A 19,827-nucleotide genomic window follows, 5' to 3' on the forward strand; every position below is an offset into this window, starting at 1 on the left:
TGCTGATGCTTTCCAGCCAAGATTTGGTCAGAAAAAGACGGTTGACAGTTACCAGTTATCTATCCTTTCCCTTTCGAGTCTTTCACTGAAAGAAGTTCTCTGAAAAAGAGACTCTCAAATTTCATTCCAGAGAAATCCAAGAGGAAGGTGAATGTGGACTGGTGGGTCTGAACTTGCTCCAATTCTCTTCAGCAGATTGGAGCCCTCTCCCATGGTGATCTCCTTTCCTGTGCAAGGGACAGAGGCCTTGGCATGGATAGGAGGGCGTAGAATAGACTTCATCTCCCTGAACCCCTCTCTCAAACATTTTAATGACCCACTTTCTCCTGCAGCACTGAAAAAAGCAGGTTCTGAAGCAGGTTCTGTTTCAGCTGTGAGTTGCAAAATCTTATGGGAAAACTTCCGATGGTCTGAACGTTTGAATTTACACCAGTCTTCCTCCCATCAATCTTTTCCTGATGGCTTCAACTGCAGAAGCTTTTTGAGTATCATGTGTTAGAGTTTTTACTTCTAAAATAGAAGTATGAAAAATTGACTTTTCCTGGTATTCCTGAACATCTCCTAGGCTTTGGTTAGCTAACAGAGGACTGCTTTTGTTTCTCTTCACAGAGTGGATGTCTGCCTTTGGCAGGTTTTTCAGTCTTGGTTTCCATTTTGTATCGAGAACCAACAGAAAAACTGAAGGAGGGTGATTTACAATAATAAACTTAGTGTTAGTAACATCTCTTTAGCCTTCATCTGTTTCCTGACTGAAGTAATTAAGGTGCTACGACTATATAAATAATTAGTAATGATATAATTAATTTTATATCTTTGTTGAATAATGTTTTCACCATATGAGAGGAAATTACTATTCTGGTTAGGCTGATGTTGGATTGCTTGCAGAGTAAATATTGGAGTCCAAGAAATATAACAGGAGACAAATAACATAATGGTTATTTTCATTTGTCTCTAAGGAAGTCTCAAAAAAACATGCGAGTGCTTTATGTTGTCATGAAAACACATGTTTTTTATTGCCCATGAAAACACAACTTCAAAATAAACAAATTCAACATGCTTGCATTAGAAAAGTTCCTTTTCCTTCGGCTAGTTACATGCCTTTTAACAATACAAATGTTAACAATACGGTGTCAAATTATGATAATGCTGCATGACCCGTAACTCACACGTCTGAGAAGTGCTGCCTTCCCCAATGGAAATGACTAAAATCTTGTTCCTTTACTGTAAGTTGCGCAGCACGTTGGACGAACAATGTTGTGTGCTTGTCCCTGGAGAGTTTAGTGTAAAACAGCTCCAGATTTTGTTTGTTGATCTCAGAGCTGGCTGAATAACTGCAGCCTTCCCCAGCTCCAAATGCTGACAAGCAGGGAGATGAGACTTTTAGATACTAAAAGCCTGCTCTGTGATACTGAAGGAGATTAGTTTTTGGAATCCACTCATTGACACAAAGGCCAGGGCTGAATGGAGGGTATGTTTATTGTCTGTGAAACCCCTGAGTTAGCCGAAACCACTTTAAGCATGTCCATGCAAACATGGATTCTCTCACATTTAGCCAGCTCCCCGTGATGCTGCTTTCTTTGAGGAACAGACAACTTTCAGGGACTTGGCTTGAAAAGATGTGTGCGTGTAACCCCCTCTGTCACATTCTGCAAGAGGCTACAATCAAGCCGTCTTTCTACATGGATTGTCTAGACACTCTGACAAAGCAGGAAAGGGCAAGGGAAAGAAAAGGCCCTTTTCCTCAAAGTCATTCACTTTGCATCACATTTTCCTTCCCTGCATGCTGCCATTGCCAGCAAAAAGATAAAGGGAGCAAAAACCAAACACAAATCAAGAAACTGATAATTCGTGGTTTTCTATTCATGTCACTCCTAGCAGAAAGAAAACCCCCAGACGATTATTTTTCTGAAACTACCCAGTACATCTGTGTACCATCTCCTGGTTTATTCACTTCTATACATAATTTATATACAATAATTTGAATGGTTTTATTTTTGCAGCTGATTTGTCATATTAACTTCTTTCTCATCAATGTACAAATGAAGTGTGTACAGCTGTCTTGTCAGCACTTGTAAATTGGCAAGTGAAGTCTTCGCAGAGTTCAGTGGGGATTTTTTTCCTTGCTCAGCTGAATATTTGTGAATGAGCAACCAGAAAACCCCTTCCACCCCCGCCCCACCCCACCCCATCCCGATTTGAGTTTCCCATCTCTTTTTTCCTTTCATTCTTTCATTTTCTTTTCTACTTTTTCCCGTGAAAACGGGAAAAAAACATGGGGAAAAAGAAGAGGAGAAGCAGAGGTGGGAGGGTAAAGTCAGGAGGCAGCAGTTTCACAGGTTGCTAAGTTTGCAAGCCAACCAAAAGGCTGCTGAGATTCTTTTTTAGACAGTAAAGCCGGCATATCACTTACCTGTTTCAAGGTGAATAAGCGTATCTTCCAGCACTTGCACCTTCTAACCAGTTGGCTTTAGTGGTTCACTCTGCCCTGTTCAGATGGTCGGCACCCCTCTCTGCCTTTTCTGTGGAGCTGGGATTTCCCTCGTGGCATCTCCCATGCAGTGTTGGCTCAGTGCCCACATTTTGCTCTCCATGCACCAGAGACACACCTTCACAGAGGTCCAGCAGGGTCCGAGCAGTGAGTCCCAGACTCAACCCTCCCACCCAAAGCCTGCCGGGGCTCTGCCTGTGCTGACAGTGGGGAGGTGAGCCATCGCCCCGTGGGCCCCCCCCCGCCCCGCTCCCTGTGGTCCTGCTTCGCTCCTCTCTGAGAGGAGCCAGGAAAACCTCACCTCTACGTGGCATCTCCAAAAGGAGGTTCTCTAGAGCTAGGCTGTTCTGCTGTTGGAAAGTGTAAAAGCAGCAGAGATATCTCCACAAGCAGAGTTTCACAGCTGATACAAAGCTGGCTGGGGCACTTCTGCACCTGTCATGGTCCCTGTGGGCTCACCTGAAGCTGCTGCTGGTCCTGGAGATTGACAGCCTCGAGCTCCAGCACAGTACCTGACTCCTCCAGCATGACCCTGCTGCCAGGGAAAGCAGGGGCTGGAGGCAGGCATGACTGCTCCAGACTGCAAACTCCTTTCCCTCAACCTGGTGTCACTTTAGTTTCTTGAGGGGTTCCAGCTCATGCCACCCATTGCGGAGTCAGGAGTCCTCATTTCTGTTCATGTGAAGCCACTTAAACATTTTAGTGAGGGAACTCCACTGAGTGGATGTGGTGATTTGAAGAAAAGAACGAAACACAAAAAGGGCACCTCTAAGGTAAGCTAAGAGCAAGAGGCAGTAGTCCTTTCCTAACTGCAGGCAATATAGCTCAGGGAACTACATTAAAATGGGGCTTATTCTTCTGAAGAGCCTTGTAGAATAACCAGAAGTATCTTCAAATTGTAGAAGATACCCTTCACCAGAAGGTTTTTTTAATTAGGCAGGTTAGATTTAGGAAGCAGGAATCTGGACTGTGTTCTGTCACAGACACACGAGAAGCTGCTGCATAGTTTTTCAAGCATTAGCAGTTGAGGAATATGCTTTTTCTGAATCCCATGAGTTTGTCAAAACTAATTTCCTGCATTGATGTTGGGGTAAGGCATACAAAATAGGCAGCCTGGCAGCTACATACAAATGAGAATATTTGAAAAAGGACAGGCTTTTTATTTACTCCAAGTGACGTGAATAGAAATACAGGGGCGGATGGGGAATGTTCTTAGCTATACTTTCCTTTTTTTCTGTTCTCTGCATTTTCTCTTTGTCTATTTATATATTCTGGACAAAGTATGTCTAGTAAGTGTAATTTTTTAAGACTTTTTTCTATTGTCAGCACTGCTCTTGCAGCCCCAGTGTTTACAGTATGCCGTCTGTGTGCCAGGTTCCATGTCAGAGTCACCGAACCGGTTCAGATCGAGGGTGCATCCAGACGAGTATCTCAGATCCCAGATTCATCACGCTCAGCTTCCGAAACTCAGGTCTTGTGTCTAGGTTCAGCTGGAATCAGTAGGAGAGAGTTCAATAACACCAGCGCATGGATTACAGGACATCAGGAAAAAACTTAGAGCAGCCTTTTCCTTGCGGTACCCTCTTGCTTTCCTCCAGTCCAGGATTCAGACTTCAAAGTGCTCTGCATTTGACATGTTAATTCTTCCCGGACTTCCTCTGATTTCTTAACTCATGTATACCTTTGGCAGCTCCACCTTCTGCTACCAGCAGGTTTCACCCTTCAATTCATTGTACTGCAATAAAGGGCACTTCCTTTTGTTTCAGTTGTGCCATCTGATAGCTCCCTCCTACTTTCCTGTCCTGTAATAACTATCAGCTCTGCTTTTCTGCCTGTCACGCGGAACTCCAGCAGTGTAAAAAGGTTGTACTGCCTTTAGGTGAAGTCAGCTCTTGTGTAGTTGGTCACGAGCTAAGTGCCTCATTCTCTGGTTTGGGGGACAGACCTGAACACCTCCAGCTGCTCTTCTGGGCACAGTCCTTTGCCTGCCAGTCGTGCTGTCCTGGCAAAGGCTGAGCAAGAGATGTTTCATCCTCTCACTCCCTCCATGCAAGCCACTGGCTGGCAGGGCTGGATAGGGCAAGCTGCCGCTACCCTAAGAGCTGGCAGGACCTTCTTCCTCAGGCCTCAGTGGGAAACCACTGCAAGGAGGAGTTTGTGTCAGCTTTTCGCAACACGTTGCTGTTTATATTCAAACCGCTGTGGGGTTTTTTTCAAAGTTCTTAATTTTTGAGCAATGATCTTAATTCAGTCTTCATCATACTTGGGTTTGAGAGAGATCTGGTGAGCATCAATGTATGAACACCTGTCCTTTCCTTCCTCTCCTAGGATTTTAGATAATGGGCTGTGTGCAATGTAAGGATAAAGAAGCAACAAAACTGACTGATGAGAGGGATGGCAGTTTAACTCAAAGCTCAGGCTACCGCTATGGGACAGATCCCACTCCGCAGCACTATCCTAGCTTTGGTGTGACCTCCATCCCAAACTACAACAACTTCCATGCCACGGGAGGCCAAGGACTGACTGTGTTTGGTGGAGTCAATTCCTCCTCTCATACAGGGACGCTGCGTACAAGAGGAGGAACAGGTGAGTTTCAAAGTCTTCTTTCAGCAAGTATCAATCACAGAATTACAAGAGAGGCACCACCGTCTCAGCCTCCTGCTTTTGGGAAGATTTATTTCATTAAATAGTGCAAAGAACTGAAGAAGGGGTGGGGTCTTCAGCCCTACCTTTGCTAACTCGCAGGTGCTAGTTCACTTGTGGGGTGAGAAATTATGTGTACATTAAGTGCCCAGTTTGGCTGACTGACTGCCTCATCCGTCTACCAGGGAACAGAAAGTGTGGTTCGAGCCACTCCACGTAGTTAACGGGAAGTACCTGGGGTAGCAATGTCTAAACTCTCTCCTCAAATCACTTTTGCCCACTTGGGATCCTACACTGTAGGTACCAAAGCAAGAGTGCTGATGACTATATAGAGCAAGGGAGGTGGTGTGCCTGCTGGCTGCGTAAAAGCAGAGGGATTAGAATGGTTGTCCAAAAAGTAGAAGAAGGTTTCGGTTTACTTTGCTTCTCAGCAACCAGAGTAGCTTACATCTGGCTTAGCCATCTCATCTCTTGAGGCTTCTTTCCCTCCCTTTTTTTTGTGCTGGAGTGTAACTCGACTATCTTCTCCTTTAGGTGTAACTCTTTTTGTGGCACTTTATGACTATGAAGCAAGAACGGAAGATGACTTGAGTTTTCACAAAGGAGAAAAATTTCAAATACTTAACAGCTCGTAAGTTTTAGGCTCGGGAACAGGATTTTTAATGTGTTTAAATTTATAATGTTGGCAATTCTGTTTGCTTATGTTATTAGTAAAATCTAATGTTGGATGTTCAGGATATGCAAGGGGCTTACTCTGTGCTTACTTGCCTTTACATTTAGAGTGCTTTTGCAAAGTGCTTTATTATTGGCAAAAACTCCTTCTACCACGTTCAGCTTTACTTCCAAAATAAGCTTTAGATTGTGTGATTCACTGCTAACATTTCACAGTAAACTCACTCACATTCAGAACTGAGAGTCCCAGCTCTGTACGGTACCAGTAGTCACAGAAATTCTGCAAGGCACGTACTAACAATTTTTGCAGTCATCTGCTGCAAGTATCTCTACACAGGAATGAGCTAAAAACTGAATCACAAAAGAGACGTTACCCAGATTTGCGTGCCAAGTTTAAAAGCTTTTTTTAATCCATTTTAGAGGTAGGTGATACAGTCAGAACATGCTGGGAAGCTCTGTTTAGTGAGAATGCTCCATTGTACAGTTGCATTTGGCAGGAAAACCACTCTTCCATCCTGAAAATTGTCAACTTAAAATTAATTTTATGAACTGCCCAAGAAAAAAATCCCTTAGTAGTTTAAAAATAACCTCTAAAACTTACTGTGCTTACTGACCTATATCCGAACGTCTTGTAATTCTTGGCAAGAACATAAAGTTGAAGGCTCTGTGTTATGTTCAGTATTGCTATCATGTAGAGGGAAAAATGGGTTAATAACCAAGAGTGTCACTTTCTAGAGGCTGTGTGATATTCCTCTCATCTTTTTTTCTTACAGTACGTGACAGTGAGGCAAATTCATCCCTGGTGCAACTCCTGTTAGTGTTAATAGAACAACTCCAGGGCTGGAATTGGCTCAATGTGCATTAAGGTTAAAAGAAAAAAAAAAATCAGGTATTTCTGTGGAATATTTCATGAAGCCATGAAGCTGAAGAGCTTTGATGTAGATGAAAGCACAGAAACTTCAGTTACGACTTGCAGCAGGAGCAGTAGTTTAAAAACCTCTCTGCTTCTAAATTAGCACTTGGAAAAAAACCCTTTTTTAACCTATCATCCACTTTTGTTCGCATCTCCTGCTGCTTTCCTAACGCTGCACAAAGTATGCTGTGACTTGAAACAAGAAGAAATTCCACACATTATGAATTCCATACACATGCCAGATGATGAAATCAGGGGGTGCTCACCAGGACTCACGGAGCAGTCATAGTCAGAGCTGGCAGAGAGATTCCCCCACGTGTGGGCGGTTGCAGTAGTACATGCATTTTAATGCAGGTAATTACTGCCTGGAGGAAGGTTTTCTAAGAGAACCAGAAAACAAGCATCCACCGATTTCCTGGTAGGATTATATAAGCTCAGTTCCCATCGTAGTCAGCTCTGCTTAGAAACACGGACCTAACCACGCTCCTGGAGGACTGACAGCCAGTCTGGGAACCTCTGGAAAGCAGCTTTTCTGTAAGAATGCTTCCTCTCTTCACTTATATCAAAATTCATATGAAATAAGCCCATTTTTTCAGGAGTCTGCCAATGCTGCTTGCAACCAGAAGGCATAGACACACAGCAAACTAATTTGTCCAGAATTTGTGGAAGGGATTTGATGTTTTTATTTAGCTCTCCAGAAATGAAACGTGATTTGTGCTTTGTATTAAAAGTTCAGGACAGCAGTATCTGAAATCCCTGTGATTTGAAGTCAGAAATTATACCAGGGGTATATTTACCTGCAGGGGTGGTTTAGAGGGGAGTGTGGCTTCGGGGCTCAGAAACTCTCAGCCATCCACTGCATCTCCATCACCTCTCCCACATGCCCTGGCCAGCCCCATTGACTGACCCATTCAGTTGGGTATCTAGAATTAGAAGCTCTGTATTTCTCCTCTTTCTGGCAGTGCTTTGAGAGATTTAAGCCTCTCCCTCAAAGCAGAGGAGGTTGTTCCTGATGTTGTGATCATCTGCTTTTTTCCTCCCTTGATATGATAAAATACCCCCATCTAGTGGACTCTCTGCAGAGCAGGGAGAAGAAACGTCATGGTACTATTCATCCACCACAGTATGGCATAATTTCTCAGAAATATTCTACAGCAACCTATGGGGGAAGGGTTAGTACTTCCGCTGATAAAATTAGGACATAAACAGATGAGGTCATTTGCCCGAGGTGCATTCAAATAATGTCATCTGCCAGCCCCCAGAAAAGCTACTTGCTCTTTGCTTTTTTGAGCTATAGAATTGGAAACATCTCCTTTTTGACTAATCACAGCTGTTTTCTAGTCGTTTTCCATAATTTATACTCCTTCAAAACGTTAAAGAGCATGGAGCTGAAAGGTTACAGAGCTCCCCTTGACACGACCTTTTCTGCCAGTAATACCTGAGACAATGTGCTTTCTGTAACTGTGTCCTTACAGAAGAGGCAGAATTCTCTGGCCACGTTTGATAATAGCAGTTTATTTAGTGCACAAATCTCTGTTCTACAGAGAGGGGAACTGAGAGATTCTGGAAATAGAGAATGGTTACCAGTAGCAGTAGGAGTTAAACGTCAGCGAAGCTGGCACTGAGAATGAAATACAAATGGCTAAATCCCAAATCGTTGCATTCTGTAAAAAGCTGAGAAATAAACCTCTCTTAAAGCTGCACACTGGCTGAAGGGCAGTACTGTGTCCCGCTGTGCGCACCAGTGCATGACAGAAATCAATGCTAAGCTTGTACAACACTGCCATAAAATGGTCCTGCGTGGACCTCTTCTTGTTTAAATGTTGTAGAAGAACATTTTTTGGTAAGTATTTGAAGATGCAGCTGAGTCCTTTGCTACTTCAGATACCTTCTCTAGGCGGCCAGGAGAGGGAATCCAGACAATGAAGTGTGATACTTCAGGGCCATCTAAACCTCCGTGTTGATAGATGGCTTTTTAATGCCTTTGGGTTTCAGATTAATTATCCCCATAGAAGTTTAAAATTAGCAGTGGATGTGACAGCGTTCGGTTTGGCAGTTATTCTATAAGCTCTCTCAAGGGTCTGTATTAGAATAATTGCTATGGAGACAGTTTTCAATATTCTAGTCCAAATCCAGCCCTCACCAAAGCTGATTTCACTGGGATGTTATGCCTGTTTATGCCATTATGCCACGTTTGGAAGACTACGCTACTAATCATGGCTGAAATAATAATAGATGTAAAGAAATACGTATATTATTTGGGTTTAGGAGGAAACAGCTCTCTCAGAAGCATGCTGGTGAGAGATGAGTGGCTGCAGCTTCTTGCATGGCGCAGCTGTGGGTGCTGTTAGCAAAGTCAGCCTTTACAACTGTGTCTGGTTCTCACTTCTCACCTCTGTTTCTGCAGGGAAGGAGACTGGTGGGAAGCCCGATCCTTGACAACAGGAGAAACTGGTTACATTCCAAGTAATTATGTGGCTCCAGTTGATTCCATCCAAGCAGAGGAGTATGTTTTCTTTTCATTGTAAAGACCCATTAGTGCTGTATTTGAAGGAGGTTTGAGGAGTTCGTTTTGATAGATTGCAGTGATTTTTCAAATGATTTACTTTATTTTTATTTCGGCTCTTAGCTGCTCTGATAAATAATTAGGTAATTATTAACAGAAGGACAAGCTCAGTGCTTTTTCAATGTCAAAACAAAGGAAGAAAACCTACAGGAATATAGGTCTGCTTCCTTTATTTCAGTGTTGACTAATTTCAAGCTTTAAGTGAAAGGTGCCCTTGCTTTGTCTGTATCAACTTCTAAAACGTATTTGGAGGCAATCAGTGTGCAAACTGCCTGCTGAAGAGGGCACGTTGTGTTCACAAATACCTACCAATAGGTAGGATGGCTACAATGCATAACAACAGGCAGCAGAATGAGGACCTATCTATGCAAAAAATGGAGTGCTGGCAGTATCCATATTATTGCTGCAGGAAGGAAAAAGATACCAAAACTCTCAGAGCCTGATACAATCACAGTAAAGTGGTTGCATCTGGTCCTTCTACTGAGGTCTTAACAGCTGTGCTGCGACAAAAATACTGAATACCTATACACTGCTATGTAAGTCAAATACATAGTTTATAGTAACATCTGTAAAAATACTGCTCTTCGGCACGACATGTTTTTCTGCCCCTTTCCTTGTCTATTCTTTCCCTCTGCCAAGTCTTGCTCCCTGTTTGTCAAAGTCTGGCCTTTGTCATAAGACACCAAACAAGCATTCTCAGCGTCTGCTGATTGTAGGCTTAATGCAAAGTGTTACTGCACAACTTACACAACGCCTACTACTCAGTTTGTCACATTAGCTTCCCACCACAATAAAAGAGCACAGCAAAAATGGTTGAATATACTTGAGTAACCATAGTTTCCACAAAAAATCCTCTATGTTTGAGCTCCGTGACACTCCCTGGTAATCTTATATAGCATTTGTCTTACTATTTCTGATGTTTTCCTAAGGTGGTACTTCGGCAAACTTGGCCGAAAAGATGCCGAGAGGCAACTGTTGTCATTTGGAAACCCCAGAGGTACCTTCCTGATCCGGGAAAGCGAAACTACCAAAGGTAGGCTGGCCAAAGCTGTTCAGTGCTGAGTTTGTGTAATACTTGTGGTATGAAGGTAGAGATAAGCGTCGTCTTGCATATATGTGCATTTGGGAATTAGAAGTCTGAACATTCCAGGTCTTTGCGTATTCAAAGCGGAGAACAACCCCAGTGCAACCTGTGCCATGCTCAAGCCACGGTATTTGCTGTCACACTCTGAACATTGCGCTGTCTCTCTCAACGCATGAGTTGAGGATGCTACTACAGAGTTAGGTGGAGAAAACAGCAGCTATAGGGCTACAGGAGGCAAACCTCCTCGTGTCCATATTCGGGTCCAGGCACAGCCAGACAACTTAATGGGAACAGATGCTGGGAATCTCCACCCTAGCTTGGTAAAAATTACTGCATATTTCTGAACAAGCAGAATATATGAACCTTCTTGCCTGGAAGATGTAACATTTTTGGAGGGAGTGAGGGAGGTACTGCTTATTATTTTGGGAAGATTAGGGGATTTTTTTTGCATTTCCACTTTGAAATGCTGAATCTCTGAGAAAAAAAAAAAGCAGCGGTTTTACATTCCTAAATAAACAGAGAAAAGTCTTGAAAATATTTTAATTGATGTATTCATAAAAGATTCAACTGTGTTCATTCTGCTGAAGGCAAGTGGAAGGATGTATTCTCCTCCTTCCCTCTAAAAATATTGGAAGAGTTCCAGTTTTCTTGGTGGGTGCTGTTTTTGCTTTTACATTTTGTTCATGAGGCCTGTCAACAGTTTCTTCAAAGCTTCACACGTATCAAAAGATCTCTCTAACTCATACAACTATTGAGAAGAAAACCTGCAACTGAGTGAGAACAAACCTGGCCCTTTCTCGGTTAACCAGCAATCCAAACCAATAGCTGCGGGAAGCAGAAGTCACTAGAATTAGTTCCATGTAAGTTCTGAAGTCTAATGATGGTTCACGTAATTAAAGCACGGACTTGTCAGTGCTTCGATCAGAGCACACTGTCAGCTAGAGGTAGGGTGCAGAATGGTTGGAGTCACAACTGGTAAAGGGGTTTAAAGAAGAGAAGCCCTGCTTCCCACTCCTCTCTACCTGACCAATCTTCAGATGCTGCATTCTGTCATCTAAAATTTTAAGTTTTACATTTTTTACTCCTGCAGTCACTGGATTCTTCGTTCGATGCCCATGACTCTGAACACTGTTTCTGATGCAAAACCCGACTAGACATCCTGTTGTTTCAGACAGCTGATGTCCCATCTTGTCACCCTACAGCTTCACCATACCTTATGCGGCAGAGGCATTCTCACCAGGAGCACGACAGGCTCTAACTTGCTCTTTTTCTGCAGATAGCCTCCACCTGTTCACTTGCACCAGCAGTTGTGCGAGGAGCAGGACTTCATTCCACTCCGTGCCAAGTTTAAAAACTCGATCCTACAGGCGTCCCTGGACCCTAAAAACAACCACAACACTGTTTCTCTAAACCACATTATCAATTTAGTCAGTTTTGACAATTTTTTATACAGTGGTAGGAGATATGTTTTTCAGGGCTGTTTACTTATCTAAGTCAGATCTTTTTTCTAGAGCTTCTTCTGAGACACAAAAACATTGGGGAAATGGAGTAATCCATTGTGGATGGACTTAGAGCAGCAAGCTTAATTTCTCTGCATTTGAACTTAAGTTTTTCCGCATCTTCAAGCTGAGTTTGCATCAAAGCCATCGGAAAAAAACAAACATTCATGGTTTTTGTCAAAAATGCCTGTTGCCCTTCTCATCATTGTGGTGTTTCACTATGTTCTTAGAAGAAATCAGAGGGAGTTTGTCATTCACGAGGGAGAAAAAAGTCATCTGGGAGGGCTTGAATGGTGCATTCTCCCATAAGTCTTCTCTAAGGGCTTTCCTCCAGCTACCTATCTTGGGCTCGAGGAGGGAATTGTTTTGCGACTAGAATCATCTCTTCTGCTTTAAGTAATAACAATAACAAAATTAATCAGGATCATGTTAAAACTATCCTCATGGATGACTTCAGCATGAATTTGACCTCCCTTGATCGTGGTTGCCTTCTCTTCTTACTTCCAAAATAAATGATGGAGCTGACTTTTCATTCTTTAGTGCCTGACTACCCAGGTACTTCATGAGCTCTTGTCTCTATAATCCTTCACCTGGTTTCAATCTCCACCCTCCAAGGCTGTCTGGGTTTAGATTTGTTCTATTTAAAATTCATTAGTATGATATACTGTAATGTCATATTTCTATCCAAATTTTTATTAAGTATATCTCTTAAATTTTAATTTATTATCAGATAATAATGAATAGTATAAATAACCAACAGCCTCAATATATGAATAATGAAATCCATCTTGGTTCTTGTTTTTGTCCCGGTTTGTACTAAAGCTCCAGTCTTGCAACTTGATCTGAGGTCAGCGGGGGTCCGCAGAGGGCCACCCACACAGCTCTGATTGCAGACCTGGAGCCACAGCTTGTTTACATTTTCCTAAAGAATCTAAAATAGTGACCAGATAGGCAGGGAGCGTGACTAAAGAAAATACAGCTGCTGCCAGTGGATCAAAACTCACAAATGGGGAGGTGGAGAACACTGCCTGGAACAGTTTGAAAGCAGGCTGACAGCGTGCAACCCCGAGTGGTGGTACAAAGCTTGCCCAAAATCTGCCTGCAAATCCCCAAAAAGCTTTGAACTCCTAGCCGAGAGAGATGTACGTACTTAGTGGGAGAACCTTCTCGGAGAAACATCCTAACCAAACAGTATTTTTCTACACTTACTTAGAAATAAAAACCCTGTCACTCCTCTCAGGGTGCCTCCCATTCACATAAACCAGAATCATCTGCGTAAGTGCTGGCTCTTCTCCTCCTATTTAGAGGACAAACAACAGGGAATTTGAGAAGCCCTTGAAGTCAGGGTGGAGATGTTTTTTCACTGCAACTCCCTCGGCGGTGAGCTGCCCACCAGTGTGACCTGTTGCAGGTTAACGTGGTCAGGGAGACTTCTTCCTGGAGACACATCCAGGAAAGTCATCCTGCACTAGGAACCTTAGCCTCCTAACTGTGGGGGTTCTTTAAACCATTTCACTTAGCCAGAGGTGGTTTTAGAGGATGTGAACCTGCCAGGTGTGTTGAAAAGTTCCCTGACTCGGGATAAGCAGTTGGTCCTGTTTGCTGTCGGACCTGTAGGAAATCTGTCCAACTTTCACATTGTCCAAAACTGTCTGCTGGTGGTTTTCTTTTCCTGCCCTTAGCTGATGTGGTTACCAGTGAAAGCAGCCCAGGTGCCAGAAGGAGGACCTTCCTGAGATCTCTGCAGCTGCCAGTTACCTCCATTTTTTTTCCCTGTAATGCCTGAATTACCTTTGAGTAAACACAACATTCATCTGAGCAATAAGTGAAGACTTATCTTCTCCACGGCCTTTGAAATGGCCAAGCAGGATGTCCTGGGGCATCTCACACGGCACCTAATCCCCAGGTCTGGGTATCTGAATCCCACCAGTATGCTCTAAAGCTCCAGCATGAATTTGGAAGGTAGAACGTGTCTTTCTTGCAGATCTCCTGCTGCACAGTCTTGGTATAGTACCACCTTCCAAAGACTGCTAATTCAGTTGTTTAATGTTTCTGAAGAAGTTTGGGATCCATCTGGGTAACAACACTACACATCTATAAAGTCATTATCTCCAGCGCTCCCTATGAAAATCTTGATGCTTACCACCTACTGACATTTACTGATCGTATTTGCAGTGTAACCTGACACTTAGAATAGGAAAAGTCAATTTGAGAACCTGAAGCGGTAAATGTTAAAATGTGAGTTGTCGTTCAGACAGAAGTCCCAATTTCTTGCTAGAAAAGTTTGAAGGCAACATAGTGTGAACGTCATAAGATTTCTGTGATACTTACTCTATTGTATTAGATTTACTTGTTCTTCTTCAAGGTAGGGTAAACGTTTTGTTTTGAAGCAATTTCTTTTTCACGTCATAAAAAACTGAGCAGCAAACCAAAGTATTTGTCTAAAAGCTACTTAGAATTTTTTATTTCTCCTTTTCTTTGAACAGGTGCCTATTCCCTGTCTATTCGAGACTGGGATGATATGAAAGGAGATCATGTCAAACATTATAAGATTCGCAAACTTGACAATGGTGGATATTATATCACAACTCGGGCACAATTTGAAACTCTTCAGCAGCTGGTTCAGCATTATTCAGGTAATTTTTCAGATAATAAATGGCACTCTGAAGTATTTTAAAACAAAAGTGTTTGCTGCTGAGCTGATGTATATGTAAGATGCCCTAAAGAGTCATTTGAGCTATGTCTCTTGCTTGTAGTAATGCATCTTCCATTATCCCTTTCCCATTGCAGTTATAATTGGCTTTGAGTGCAGTTCTCAGCGTGCAGCGGCAGAGCTTTGAAAAGCTAGCACTCTGCTGAGGTAGAGTTTTGCCTGCTCTCCCTCTTCTAAGCAAACAGGAGTGCTGAATTTGACTGGCACATCTCAAGGCATGAATTCCCTGTGCTCCGACGTGCCATTTTGCAGCACACTGTTGCTGGTAGAGTAAATTGGGATTGCACTGTGGAATTCACTCACCTAAAGCGATGACCAAAAGGTTTCCATATATTGCCTGACTCAAATTTTCCCACTGGATTTGCGTTCAGTGTGCAACGTATAAACATATAAATTATCATCGGTCTAATTTTAAAAATAAATACGGCAAGGTGGGTGTTTCTCTGTGCACACTGGTTTAAGGTCCACCCACCAAGCTCTTTTTCTTTTTCTTTTTTTTTTTTTTTTTTTTTTTTTTTTTTTTTTTTTTTTTGTTTAAACTCCTGTGATTAAAATGTGGCAGGCACTACTTGACCCAAAAGGGCATCGTGCTGTCACTGGCAATTGGTGTACAACAGATACAACATTAAAGCCCCCCAAACCTCCACCTAGGACCACCCATTCTTACACAGAAGACTGCCATACTTCTCAGCGTGGTGGGTTTTTTAAGCAGAAATTTGTGTTTCAAATTATCATGCTTTTTATTTTTTCACTACTTCAGCTTTTCATACTATTAACAGATGACCCCAAACACTCGCTGCTCAAAAACTTGTCATAATTTTTACTTGGGAAACCAACTTCTCTGCGGGGTGTTTTTTCTGTATTCTTTGTATTCTGCCTGCTGTATTCTTATGCTATTCATACTAGACATCTGGCTGTCTTCTCTGCCCAGTTTCTGATGGTTGTATGCTGCCTGAGAGGATTCCTAGTTGTTTCTGATGTCTGTACTTTAAACTAAGCTAAATGATGTATAAAACCTTACATCTAAGGAAGATAATTTTCAGCCCCACTATACCAGCTGGTATACATCAACTTGTAGGTTTCTGTGGCTGGATTATTTGGGTGGTGCATTTTCCATGCACAGATAGAGAGGCTGATAGATCTGGAAACAGCCATTTCTGTGCAACCCAGAGACATAATCAGCAGGATCCAGATAGGGTAGCACAGGAGGGCATTGTAGAGACCCACGCTCCAGAGGTTTCACCTGTGTTCTCCCAGAGCCAGGTGAACACAGGAGCCCTCATTCCCTGCCAGTCCCAGCTGACTCGAAGCATAAAGACTGCCTCTAACCGCCTGCTCTGCGCTCTGGACTGGGGCGAGGGGGTGTGGGGATGTAGATTAGCACATTGCTTTATGAGTGCCTTGATTTATTTCTAGGGAGAGCCTGAAGGTGCCCAAATGGCTCTGTAAAGATCAGCACGGTTGCTGCAGCTGTTTTACAATACAAGTCGCTGTGCAAGCTTTATATTGTAGTCTACGTTGTGCACCATAAAATACTACACAGTAGTATCTGTCTATATATTCATACAGATATATCATTGGTTTTACTCCTTCTAAAGTATCTTGTGACTTCAGTGCACAGTTCTGTCATTTGCGAAGCCACAAATGATGCAGGACTGGCTGCATCCACTAATAAAGGTTTGCTCTAGAAAGGCAGACAGAAAAAGCCCTTTACAGGATGCCTAGTAAAACACCTTTTCACAGAGCAGAACATAGAAAATACCTTTTCTCAGGATACCTAGAAAAAAACATAGCAACAAGTCTGCCCCATTTTCATTGCTGAGATTTTCAGGAAAAGTGAATGTGTTTCTTTTACTCAGTTCAGAAACAACCTACTTTGTGACTTACAGATGGTTTTTAAAAAGTTACACTGTACTGTAATCCTCCCACTGCCCGGGGAGTTATCTTACTGCAGCATTGTGGGAGAAGGGAGATCCCGAGTCCACATGCGAAACCGTTGGCGGTCACCTTCCATTTCAGGCTGTGGAAGCAGAGTCTCGAGTATTTCCTGCTCTGTCTCAAATGAATATGTTTCAGTGTTCAGTCTCTAATCTTCCAGGATGCTTTGTGGTATGCAACTAACAGCTGTTGTGAGTAGCATTGTTTTTATGCTTACTGTTTTTGTTTCATGTCACACTTTTTTTTCTTTCCTCTCCTTTGCTGTTGGCTTCACTTCTGGCTCCATCAGAGAGAGCTGCAGGTCTTTGCTGCCGCTTAGTAGTCCCCTGTCATAAAGGAATGCCAAGGCTTACTGATCTGTCTGTCAAAACCAAAGATGTCTGGGAAATTCCACGAGAATCCCTACAGTTGATCAAGAGACTGGGAAATGGGCAGTTTGGGGAAGTATGGATGGGTATGGAGCACAATAATTATTCTAAAATAGCTCTCTGTGTGGGGATTACAAGATGGAAGGTGAAAATGTAGGACACTGTGACCCACACATGGAAAAAGAGCAAAGCTCAAACTGTTAGGAAAAATGTCTTTGGAATCATGTCTTTGAATCTGCAATTCTTTAATCTTCAACTTTCAGTGTAATTGATGGCAAGAGAAAACCGAAAATCCGTGTTTCCTTGGAAGGGTTTGATTTTGACAAATTACCACTGTCTTAATAATAAATTAAGGCTCGCATAGTAATCTGTTAATTATACCAAGGAGCCTTGTCCTGCAAGCTGACAAAAAAGTCCCTACCTTCAGTATCCAAAAATCAGTGTTTGCAAATGAACATTAATGCAGCACTGAGAGACAAGTCACCTTCCATCTTTATCAATGCATGCATAATTTTGGATTATAAGTGTGTTTTTTTTATTAATTTCCTCTCCTATAGAGAAAGCTGATGGTTTGTGTTTTAACTTAACTGTGATTGCTACGAATAATACCCCACAAACTGTTGGATTGGCTAAAGATGCATGGGAAGTTGCACGTGATTCATTATTTCTGGAACAGAAGCTTGGTCAGGGGTGTTTCGCTGAAGTGTGGCGTGGTAAGGCAGAGAATATATTTTGCTTTGGATGGATCTTTTAAGGCCCTCTTGGCAAAGATTAACTTTTCAAGTAGAGATCTGAAAGCTAAAAGATCAGAAATGTTAGTCTGTATTGCCTAAAACAGTCAGAGTTCAATACGGTAATCCACGGGGAAACTTCCTTTCACTTGCACACGCTGGTATGAGAGGTTAGGTCATTAAACTTCATTAATTACATTGGGTTTATTTGGGTGACTACACAATTGCTAGGTATTCAAATAGGAATGATGCTAAACAGGTGAGGCAGAATCGTTAACCAGAAATTAATCTGGTAAGTAGACATTTTTGTTTCCCCCTCTGTTTTAGCACTGATAGGAACAGACCCTGGAAATGCTTCCTTCCATCCACTCTCCCAGTTCAAAAATATCAAGTATCAGCCACTGTCAGACTAGCTTTCCCACGCATCCACTTCTTTAAGTCTGTTTTGAAATTTTTATCTGCAGCAGAGCCCCACGACTCAATACAGAGACCAGGGGTAGTAGAGGCAAGACGTGCCCAGCCCAGCTGAACCTCCACTTTGAAGTCCAGCAATATTGACGTTTTCCAAATCCGCTGGCATTGTTTTCTGCACACTTGCCAGCTTTACTTACTGCCTACCCCATCGCCACCCCACCCTGCTACGGGCCTCATTCTCTTACTGACTATAAACCAATAACAGTTTAAAATATACATAGATCTTGTGTGACCATACATTGACGCACAGTGTCATGGCCATTTAAAGAGAGGTGGGCTCAGTTTTTGGGCCGGATTGCGTTCTGTGTGGCCCCTTTAAAATGACCAATTCCAACACAGACTCGCTGTATGTTGTTTCTTCAGGAAAATTTGGTGGAGCAGTTTGGCCCCTCTTTTTGTGGCAGTGACAGAGAAGTACGTACCACCAAAATAACCTGTGGGCTCTCCTGGGTTCTTGCAGCTGCTTTCTGTTTCAAGACTGCAGCAAGGAGCATGGCAGCAAGTCTGTGAAATTTGTAGAAATTATAGCCTAGAAATACAGAAACTTACAGAATTTCACAGATTTACAGTTGATCTGTTGCAAGAAAATTTACCTATGTTTTCTGTTAACATCCCCTTCTTATCACCTTCTTATTCTCTATCTTGAAGGCATGTCAGAGTTTCAAGTTGATGATAATACTTAGTGGTCAGCTTTGTGTGCTGTAGATCTTAGATACAATCAGCTAAAGGAGCAAATGCAATTTAAAAAAAAAAAATCCTCTATGAGAAATAAAGTGCCAAGACACCAAATATCTGTCAGAAAGGAAAAAATTATTACAATGATGATAGGATGTTTCTTAAAGCAATGTGCAGTAAAAACATGTTAACAGCCCTGGAGCATTGCCAAATTGGAATAGTTTAATACAATAAAAATTAATTTAAAAAGCATTAAGTACTAACCAACTACATTAAGTACTAACTAACTACATATGGGAGGAATTCAGAGGGAAGTCTGTGCTAAGTTTTCTATTAGAGAGAAACATACCAAACTACAAAATGAAAATTTAAGAATTTAAACCGAAATCTGGTCTGAGAGGGTAAGTTAACCTTTTGGTTTGATTTGCTTTTTTTTAACTGGAGAAATTCGTAAAAGTAATTAAAAATAGAACTACTGAAAATGCTTCATGGTAACAGAATGAGCCCTGGGATTTTCATTAAGGCAATGCAAACAGATAATACTGAGTTAATCCTGCTAACATAGCGGGTAAAATCCCAGTTTATTAATGGCAGAACCCTGGTGCTCTTGAAACTGGGGGTCTGTTCCTGGTTCATACACTCTGCAAAGCAGCTGTGACTGGCAGTGCTCTGCAGCTCTCAGTGACTCTGGATAAAACATGCCTCAGAAAAGATTTTGGCTGCCCTGCTCGAAATCAGGAAGCACAACCACACCCTTCCCACCTTCTGTGGGAGTGCCGCTATAGCCAAGTCCTGCTTCAGCTCTGATTTGAAGGACTGAGTGAAACCAAGAGCTCCAGAGTCCTCCTCAAGCACGCTGGGGTGCAGTGGTAGGAGCTCGACATGACTCCACCACCGGTAGAGGTGACAGCACCTGGCAGGAGAAAATCAAGGCATAGTGTAAACTGAACTTGCACTGCACGCTTTTGGGTCACGTGTGCCTCCAGGTGCCCCCAGACAGTGTCACGTCTTGCGGTGCGGATTGCCCTGTGAGGGCCAACACAGGCAGTGGCTCCCCCGCCCC

The 19,827-nt window shown here is 42.6% G+C and overlaps 1 protein-coding gene across 1 annotated transcript in view; it reads left to right on the forward strand.

The window, feature by feature from the left end:
* FYN (FYN proto-oncogene, Src family tyrosine kinase) overlaps positions 1 to 19,827 on the forward strand; it is a 52,801-nt gene that overhangs the window by 11,260 nt on the left and 21,714 nt on the right. The window contains exons 2-7 of the mRNA XM_010134622.1: positions 4,817 to 5,074; positions 5,666 to 5,762; positions 9,124 to 9,222; positions 10,212 to 10,315; positions 14,352 to 14,501; positions 17,442 to 17,597. Coding sequence (XP_010132924.1) covers positions 4,828 to 5,074; positions 5,666 to 5,762; positions 9,124 to 9,222; positions 10,212 to 10,315; positions 14,352 to 14,501; positions 17,442 to 17,597 — 853 coding nt within the window. The 5' untranslated portion in view covers positions 4,817 to 4,827. The remainder of the gene's footprint in view (positions 1 to 4,816; positions 5,075 to 5,665; positions 5,763 to 9,123; positions 9,223 to 10,211; positions 10,316 to 14,351; positions 14,502 to 17,441; positions 17,598 to 19,827) is intronic.

This window comes from Buceros rhinoceros, unplaced genomic scaffold (genome assembly GCF_000710305.1).
Source record: "Buceros rhinoceros silvestris isolate BGI_N320 unplaced genomic scaffold, ASM71030v1 scaffold15414, whole genome shotgun sequence".
NCBI lineage: Eukaryota > Metazoa > Chordata > Aves > Bucerotiformes > Bucerotidae > Buceros > Buceros rhinoceros.